Source organism: Pinus tabuliformis, chromosome 3_1 (genome assembly GCF_031772625.1).
Source record: "Pinus tabuliformis cultivar Carrire ecotype Pingquan chromosome 3_1, CPIR1, whole genome shotgun sequence".
NCBI lineage: Eukaryota > Viridiplantae > Streptophyta > Pinopsida > Pinales > Pinaceae > Pinus > Pinus tabuliformis.
Genome location: NC_142301.1, coordinates 53,055,941 through 53,066,186, shown reverse-complemented (window position 1 = coordinate 53,066,186; position 10,246 = coordinate 53,055,941). Strand labels below are relative to the sequence as shown.

General features: G+C 36.1%; 1 protein-coding gene across 1 annotated transcript; it reads right to left on the bottom strand.

The window, feature by feature from the left end:
* Positions 1-3,786: 3,786 nt before the first annotated feature.
* Positions 3,787-6,211, bottom strand: LOC149185730 (putative transcription factor bHLH041). Its single transcript, XM_089409127.1, has 8 exons — positions 6,144-6,211; positions 5,915-6,043; positions 5,469-5,568; positions 5,321-5,335; positions 4,554-5,045; positions 4,341-4,458; positions 3,976-4,304; positions 3,787-3,855 (listed from the first exon to the last, which is right to left on the bottom strand). Exons 1-8 carry the CDS (start codon positions 6,209-6,211, stop codon positions 3,787-3,789), a joined length of 1,320 nt encoding a protein of 439 aa, XP_089265253.1.
* Between the last annotated feature and the right edge of the window lie 4,035 nt (positions 6,212-10,246).

The window sequence follows — 10,246 nt, the reverse complement described above, 5'->3', positions numbered from 1 at the left end:
TGGTCTCCTATCTTGCTACTGGTGCAAATTTCTCTTCATAATCAATTCCATATTTCTGTGTGAATCCTTTAGCAACTAATCTTGCTTTGTGTCTTTCAACACTCCCATCACTGTTAAATTTAGTCTTATAGACCCATTTGGTGCCAATCTTTTTCTTGTCATGTGGAAGCTTTGTCAACTTCCAAGTGTCATTCCTTTGAATGGAATCCATCTCTTCTTGCATGGCTTGCATCCAAACCTCATTAGTACATGCATCTTCAAAACATGATGGTTCAAATTCAGCCTTGGCTAATAAAGCAAAATTGACTATCTCACCTATTGGGCTTTCTTCATGTGCTTGATTTGCACTCCTCTCATAAATATCACTCAATCTTCTTACCTTCCTTGTAGAACTTGGAGAAGAAGTTGGACTTGAACTTGATGTTGAAGAAATTGATGAAGGGTTGCTTGGTGGAGTTAAGCCACTAGTTACAGAAACATTAGTTGGCTGCTCATGATCATTATCAACAATTATATCATCATTCAAAACAGATTTTGTCTTCTCAACATGGCCTTTTTGATGACCATAAACTCCCCCTTCATCAAACTCTTGAGACAATAAGCTTGTTAGTTAGAGGATTACACAAATTATAAGCCTTGCTTGTCTCACTATACCCAATAAAAATACATAACTCACTCTTTGCATCTAACTTTTTTCTATTTTGATCAGTACATGCACATAAGCCAAACAACCAAAAACTTTGAAATGATTAACATTAGGCCTTTTTCCATACCAAGCTTCATAAGGAGTCATCTTTTCCAGTGCACTGGTGGGGCTACGGTTGAGGATGTACACTGCTATAGCAACTGCATCTCCCCAATAAGAGTTGCTCAATCCCTTAGTTTGTAGCATGCATCTTGCCCTTTCAACCACAATACAATTTTTTCTTTCAGTTATGCCATTCTGTTTGGGTGTGTATGTTGTAGTATGTTGCCTCCTAATGCCATTCATATCACAATAACTCTGGAAAGCTTTTGAGCAGAATTCTCCTCCACGGTCAGTCCGTAAAAATTTGATCTTGCACCCTCTCTCATTTTCTACAAGGGCTTTGAACTTCTTCAATGTATCCAGGGCTTCACTTTTGGCCTTCAAAAAATATACCCAACAATTTTGTGAGTAATCATCAATAAAAGTGATGAAATATGATGACTTACCCAAACTCTTAGTCTGCATAGGACCACAGATGTCTGAATGAACAAGCTAAAGTGGGTGATAAGCCCTCCATGCACTACCCTTTGGAAACCTTTCCCTTGCATGCTTTCCTTTAGCACATCCTTCACAAACCTCCTTATGCTCTTCTACCTTGGGCAAACCAGAAACTAATGCATGTGAGGTCAGAAACTTCAAACTGTGAAAATTTAAATGCCCATACCTGAGATGCCATAACCAACTTGAATCCTCATAAGCCATATTTGCAAGATTGCTGTTATGTTCATCAAACCTCAAGGGAAACATCCTATTTCTTGTCATAAGCACAACAGTGATCACCCTATTTCCCTTATTCTTATCATAGATAGTACATGTCTTATTTTGAAAGACTACTTTATAATTTTTCTCACATAGTTGCGCAATGCTCAACAAATTATGCTTCAATTGTGGAGTATAATAAATGTCATGAATACTCTTTATACCTTCTTTTGTTTGGACCTCCATAGCTCCTTTGGTAGCAACATCTAATGATTTATCATCACCAAGCCGGATCTTGGATTTGAAACTTCCATCCTTTGCTGAAAACAACTTCTCATTCCCTGTCATATGGTTAGAGCATCCAGAATCTAGGTACCAAACATCTTTACTAGTATTTTCACCTTTGGCATGAGATAAAAATAAGTGATCTGGAGGATACTCACCACTTTCTTGAGCATAATTAGCATTTTTACCTTCTTTCAATCTGCATTCTCTTTCAAAGTGACCATACCTGTTACAATAGTAACATTGAAAATTTCTCTTATCAAATCTACCTCTACCTCTTTCTCTAAAACTACCTCTTCCACTTGAGCCACCTCTTCCTCTACCTCTTGAATCATTTTGGCTTTTCCATTTACCTTGACCTTGATGGCTTTTGGTACTGCTGCTACTTGCATCTTCATTCTTTGTAATTTGTAATTTAGAGTAAAAAGCTTTCTCTACACCTTGAAAAGTTTACTTCAATCTTTCTTCATGAGACATCGAAGATCCAATCAATTCATCAAAATGTAGTTTTGTCAAATCCTTACTTTCTTCCATGATTATTGCAACATGATTCCATCTATGTGTTAAAGATCTCAATACCTTTTTAATTAAAACTTCATTACTTACAGTTTCTCCAAGTGTAGCCATTTTATTGACCACATCTTTGACTCTCACACAATAGTCACTCACACTTTCAGCTTCTTGCATCTTCAAATTCTCGAACTCTCGCTTCAATGTCTGAAGCTTGACCACCTTAACTTGATCACTACCTTGGTAAGCTTCTTGTAGAGTCTCCCAGGCAGCTTTGGCAGTTTTTGCTCCTGATATTCTTGGAAATAAGCTCTTATCAAGAGCTATCTAAATGTGAAACAAAGATTGAGCATTCTTCTTCCTTGCTTCCTTTCTTGTTGTTCTTTCATTGGCTGTAAGAGCACTCCAATCAGCTAGCTCTTCATATCCTAATTCAACAATCTCCGACAAATCTTTTCCAATCAAAAAGGTTAGCATCTTAATGCACCAATAATCATAATTGTTCCCATCAAATTCTGGAACTAGCATCTGGTTAGAATTCGACATGATTAACTTTGGTGAAATTCCAACAATACAACTTTATCCCAAAACAATTTTAACTGATACCACATGTAGAATATGAAATGACTTATTTCCAGCCAACATGTAGAATATGAAATGACTTATTTCCAGCCAACTGAGAAGCCAACAGTACTATGAAGAAAAATACATATAAAAAAGATAAAACAAATAAAAACACAGTTACTGTGTGTGAGCTAAAAAATGCTGCAAATCTCATATATTAATTGAACTATTAACTACATTCTTATATAGCAAAACTACTACTAAAATCAACTCTGAAAAATATCTAATGACATTACAGCTAATTTCCAGCACCTTCCAGCAGTGACCACCCTAACAATTTGCTGCTTTAATTTTGCAGAGAACACAAAATAGCAATTTACATAACTAATTAAGCATTATTCCCAACACATTCTGCCAAACATTTTTCTCTGCAAACACCACCTAAGCATTTATGGTTACATAAAATATTTTATTTTACGTAATGTCATTCATTTCATTAAAAAAATTGAAAAAACATGCAACATAATATTAATGACACCCCACCTAGATACACAAAACAAATATTTTCAAAAATATAATACATATGAAATTGAGGTTTGCATGAACATTATAATATTGTACTTTTTTCAATTTCAATAATAAACGATAGTTACAAACAGCGTTGGAATTTCAAAACAAACCTCTAGGTTTTCACACATCCCGACCCGTCTTCACAGCTTCAAAGAACGCAAATTTTTTAACTACTCCGTGACAGCAAATTAATTCCATTCCTGGAACTTACAATCGTTATATGTCAAGACTCAAAACTGTTTCCGATGTACTTCCCTCATAGAATCGTTAAACTACAATGATCTTATTATTCGAATTGAATGCCCTCATCAATCCGGGAGGCGGACCTTGAATAATTATTTGAGATGCAATTAGACCCATCTGGACGTCGAGAGTTCAAAGTCCTAAAGCATTGACCATACCAAACCTTCCTACGGCGGCGGCGGCCCGCCATGTTCCCTCGCCATACTCACCAACCCTATCCTTACCTGCTCCAAGTCCTGCAAATTTCCCGACCAATCACAAATATTAATAACAACATAAATATGGCGAAGCCTTAAATACAACTATATGTCTCTAATGGAACCAGTAATGGAACTATATGTATATATATTTCTTACATGATCTTGCAATTTGATGGTTGCAGTCATTCGATATGTCAAGTGTGATGGATCGTGTTCATGATGTGCTGTGGACGTGGCCATGGAAAGAAGAGGAACCCTCATTTCTCTTAGATTCTGTAGCAGAGCAATCATCAAATCAGTCGGATTTCTAAGGCCGCGGACCACCACTACTATATTTGCCATTTCATCAGAAGAAGCGGTACTAGTACTCCCTCCAGTCTTTGATACTTCAACTGTCACCAAGCTGTCACCACCTTCACTACCTGTGGAGCCCTGTTGTTGCAGGCTTGTGCTAGTGCCTGCACCCTCCTGAGACTGTTGCAGGGCTGTGCTGGCGGCTGCACCCTCCTGAGATTGAGCACGTGGGAGCTTCTTCAATTCTGATTCCAACTGTTTATTCCTCTCTTCAAGTTCTTCCACCCGCGATTTGAGACTAGTTAAATACTCTCTCGTATACCCCAATATGGAAGCCTCGTCTTTCTGCTATTACATATAGAGATTAAATCCAAAGGTCAATGGATGGCCATAAAACTTCATTTCATTACAACAAAAAATTTAATGTTCATGGAACGTACCCTTGCGCCACGAGGGATGAATCGACGCAATGCGTCAAAGCTCTCCCTCAATTTCTCCCTCCTCCTACGCTCAGAAATCAGATGATGAACTTGACCGCTAGAAACCGTTCCCCCTGCTGGTCTTTCGCTCTCAGACATTGAGATTTGTCCCAATCTTTCTGCATGAATATTCCTCAAGATTGCTAGGCTTCTCTTCAATCTGTACTGACCCTCAACCACGGGCTGGCTCGGCGTTTTACTTGGCGGTCTCCATATGTCAAATGCGCTCAGCATCATGCTCCCCGCTGAGGGGGCAACAGGAAAACCGCTGACCTTACTGGTTTGCGGGAATAGCAGTGGACCTGGAATGTTAAGTTGCGTTGAGGAAGCTGGATAAACTAGTGTTGTCTCAAGACCAAGGCGACCGGTCAAAAGCCCAGAAATGTTGGGTGACACTATTACATTAGCCATAAGGCTTGAAAATCGCAATTTATTCTGTTCATCCGGTTGAACCTACAAGTGAAACCATGGAATTAAGCATGGAATCAACAGAATGCAGATGAGTAGTACATAGGCCCATAGCTGGGGTGGGTATAATTATTAATATGATGTCTCACCAATTTTGTTGTTCCGAGCTCTACTACACCGATTCCGCAGGGAATGAATACTGCAGTCTAAGAAATAATGAAATGTCAGGGAAAGGGAAGGGGGCGACCGAAGAAACCACAATTAATTTAAGTGCATCTTGCCACGTGTCTGAAACGAGGCAAGGCAGTATAAACACTCACCTGAATGCCCACGGCCTGCATACAAGATACCAATGAGAGAGACAGAAACAATAAATTCATAGCCATGGGAAGCGTTTTCTATGCGTTAAATGTTGCGCCAGAAATAACAATTTGAATGTGGGCTGACATGGAAAACTAATTATTTTACCTTGTAAAACAGTTCCTGGCTTTCATTAGACCTGAAGAGCAGGAGCTCATTTACCGTTAACCAAACATACGGCGGTTGATTCAATGCCAAACCTGGAACTCTGAATTGGCAAAATTTTATCAAAATTCTGCCAACATTCTATGTACGATGTATTATTGGCAATTTCGATCATGGAATATATAGGGAGACTTTTGATTATTTACAAATAATTTTAAAAAATAAAATAGATCCATTTTTAAATTAGCTAAATCAAAATCAAATTGGTCTACTCATTAATTTAACACAGAGATCTTTAATTTCATTTATATATATAACACGCTCTTTGAAATATATACGTCTTTTTTAGAGGGCTATCAAACTTCAGAAAACCAGAGATAAATCTGATATGTAACTTTTTTAATTCGGTCGCATAGAGCCTACATTGTGTGAGTGTGGATTAAACTTACCCAGCGTCCAGAGCAAAGCGACAAAGCTTGTACAAATTGAAAAGGGTCTGCCCTACACTCTGGGACGGGGCCATCGAGGAACTAGTTTCCATTTCGGGGTTAAACCATCCGTCTTTACATGCTAATTCTCTGAAAATGTAAACCAAAAATGTAATTATATCCTTAATGCAGCTTATTCGACTGATATTCATGATATAAAACTCATAATAATAGAGGGAAAGAAACTTACTGTGGTGGCTGATCCAACGACCACAGCACAATATAGGTCCACTCTAAATGTACCACTATGCTTCTCATTATTTCTTGGAGTGAGTGGCCATCCAGGTAGAAAATGAAGTCCATGATCTCGATAACATAAAAGTTGAGAAGAAATAGAGAGGCTGGAAAGTTGAAATGGGCGCAGGAGGAAAGTAGAGGTGATTTGAGATTTAAAGAGTGGAAAGGGTTCAAGAGTTGCCAAGGGTTTGAGATGTGTGAAGTTTGAACAGGGGAGGGGGGTGAGATTTGGTGGTGATTGTACGTAGACCTGGTAAAAGGGTTGAAGAGAGAATAAGGCACGAGCACGGGAAATATGGTTTAGTGGTGGGGGCTCCCGAAGTTGAAAACGTCTATAGGGATTTGATGGGGTTTTGGATTTTGTATCGAAGGTCGTCGTTGGACTCTGGAATCGTTCCGTTGGTCGCACAAGGAGCAGCAGCCGCCGTGAGGAGATCCCAACAACAATCAAGGGACACAAACTTTTTCATGGTCTTATCTCATTAATAGACGAAAAAGGACTCCTGTGCGGTGTTTTCTTTGGAGTTGTCTATAATGCGATTTTTTGGAGATTCTGGTGACTGAATCTGGCGGAAGAAATTGAAGTTAAATCTTGGTTTGTTGCAGTTAAAATGGTTTTTTAACTGCATATTTGGATTCAGCACCCTAAAAACCCCTGTGACGCTTTCATTGTGCAAAAACTAGCTATCAAACTTGCGATTCCAATAAATTCCTGCCGGATTTTGACCGAAAAAATCCGCAAGAAAAACTTTCAAAAAGTCGCATTATCCGTTTCACGTCCTACGATTTAATATTTATTATCTCATTAAAAACCAAAAAGTACTTGTACAGTGATGTGATGTGTGGTTTGATAGTTAAAAAAAAAAAAAAAAAAACCAAAAAACACTTTTGTCTCCGGTTTCACGTTTTATGACTTAATAATTTCAGTCATTTTCGAACATGCAAAAATATTTAATTAATATGGAGTTAAGATATTTATTAAAAAAAAGAAAAGTCTAACTACATTTAAATTTTTTAGTTGGAAAACTAGAAAATTGGAGAGTTTAGCTTCCTCCTTCATAGCAGCCGATAGGGTAAGCGTTGAATAGTCTTGGAGCCTAGATCCTTAACATGCTTCATAGCAGCCGTTCTGAAGCGTTGAATAGTCTTGGAGCCTAGATCCTTAACATGGCGAACTTATACCAACATGTAAAGTTGCGCTTGTAAAAAGTGTTTGTCGATAGACGGGATGTTAGGAATAGTTTTCTATATAAGTTGGATGAATCTTCATGACTCACATGTTTTTTTATTTGTTTCTATATTTATGATGTTTAGAATTCTATTTATTCTGGTTACTATTTGCTTGGCTGGTTTTTCTTATATTTGGGACAATTATTTTTTTCTTGCTGCATTATTATCAGTTAGTTAGTTTTCACACTATCATGACAACTCTTATTCTTCTTAGTTTGATGTTGCTACTCTTAGCTCATTTTTCAAAGTTTCTAGATAAACAATTCTTCTCTCTCTAGTCTAGTTTGAAGATTTTGTAATTTCATGACAAAGTAATGGAAATTTTAACTTATGAAAATAGAGGTCATCCCAAATCCAATAGAAATTTTAAGGATGAACACTTATCTTAAAGTTTAAAAATCTTGGCGAATCTTATTAGTCACTAATATGAAAAATGTAAAGTGTTTGGTGACATTTTTATAGAAATATTCAAATTCCTAATGATTTTGTATGGTGTCTGTAAAATTTTAGTAGTTTTTTAGGTAAAATAATTTTATACCATAAAATTTGGAAGAATAATTTTTAGAAAAAATGGAAATTTGTGAATATTTTTTTTGGAAAAGCATGTAAAATTAACCCCTAAAAGTTTTCTTAGCCCAATCCCACCCTCCCAATATCTTCACTCCACAAATCATGTCAATATGTTACGTAAAACATTATGAGGTCCTAGGTTTGATTCCCTAGTTGACTTGTGTCCACATTAGGGGTAGGCATGGTGCACTTAGTGGTTATAGAAGTAGTAGATGAAATCAATATTGTGTCACACAAGTACAAGATCCCCCAGTTGCTTATTCCACCAGTGATAGAAAAAGATGTTGTCCCCAATCTACTACTCTTTTTAGCATTTACATTGATAAGTTAGAATGTTGGTTGGCAGAACTTGGTTGTATTGACCCAATTCTTAGTTGTATAGTCATCGTCCTCCTCCTTTATGTTGATAATATTATTTTTATGGCATGAAAACCGTATGAATTAAATAATCATTAAAGAATCCTCAAGCACTTCTGCTTTAGTATGTGTATGACTATGAATGTGGACAAAACAAAGGCTATGTTGATAAAATTCCATAATATCGCTTATGACACTTTTACATATGACAATAATGTTTTTGAGGATGTGGATTTGTATAAATATCTTGGAATGGATATTCATCATATCATGTTGAAAAAAAAGATAATTTGAGGGTGGAAATCTTATTATGGGCTTGGAAAAAAATTAATTTATCAAACTTTAGATTGTGGGTTAAGGAAAAACTCCTATTTCATACTCTTGTCACTCCTATTATCTTATGTAGATGTGAAGTCTGTGGATGTGGTCTCTAGACAATATTGTAGAATGATAGAGTAAATCCAAAAGAATTTTATAACTTGTAATCTTAATATTAAAAACAATACACCATATCAAGTCCTCCTCATATAAGTCAGCCTCTCCCCTATTGATCGTAAGGCTATGATTAAATAATTAATATACAAGAACAATAAAAACAAGATGGGTGATGATAGACCCCTAAAAATTGCTTTGAATTCAACCCATAACTATAAAAAACACAAGCAAGGATGACATCGAAGTCTTGGATAAAACATTGGGGAAAATAGAAAGATGAAATCCTTCAAGATATCTACAATATTTAAAATATTATTACATATAAATTTAAAGAGAATTTGTGGTGCAATAAGGAGAAATAAAATAAAACTAAGGTACTACAAGGAGGTGTTCAACCATAATCTAGAAGATAAAAAATATCTTTCACACACATTTAGGGACTTTTGTTGGCTCTATGCACACGTGATGAGCTGAGAAATTATAACAAATGTTCCAAAATGCATTCTCGATATGCTTTATCACACATACCAAAAAATATTGTATATTTGACTAGGTTAATATCATTTCTTATGAATTAGATTTTCAGTTAGTCAATTTATTCAGGACCAATAGGTTCTTCATGATGGTGTATTTGATAAGAGCTTTGGTTTCTAGCCATGTCTTTTCTGACTTGCCGTATAATTCTAAATTCAATATGAATTCAGAAGCAATATAGTTCTAGTATCCCATAGTGTGGAAGCATAATGCTTCTTTAAAAAAATTTCTAATTCAATATGTCTTTGTAAATCAATTCAATTGCATGATAACTAGAAAAGAGCCTCATCTACATAGTCACAAGTTTTCCTATGGGGAAAAGGTATGCATGAAGAAATAGAAAGTAATATGCTAATTCAAATTTATGGATTTCAAGGTAAGCCATTGTTGTTGCCAAGAATTTTCATAGATATATATTTTGTTGTTGATGTTTGCATGTGATACACTGATTGGCTAAATATATTTGAAAGAAAAAATACAAGACAATTTATTTCTTTGTTGTTTACAATTGCAGAAATCATGGTGAAGAATGTGGCTCATGTTGCAGAGCTCATAGAGACTTTACATCCTTTTAACTTAAGTGAAGCTGAAGCCATTAAAAAATTTAATTAGGAGGGTTCCTTTAGCACACACTTGGAAACTATTGGGTATGGGAACTTGTTTCCACATGTTAAAGAGAAAAGCGAGGAAATTCAAAATGCATCAACAAAAAATCAAGGGATAATCATAGATGATGAATAAATTATTAAAGAATCAAGTAACATTACTTTTGCAGAGAAATATTTACCTTCCACAAACCATATTGATGCATGTTCATCCTCAAGTCAAAAAAAGAGAAAAGATGTTGTAAAAGTGAAACCGATTCACGATGGACTATCTAATAGCAGAAATGACAAAGAGCCTGATCGAAGATTCACTCTAGAAAGAACA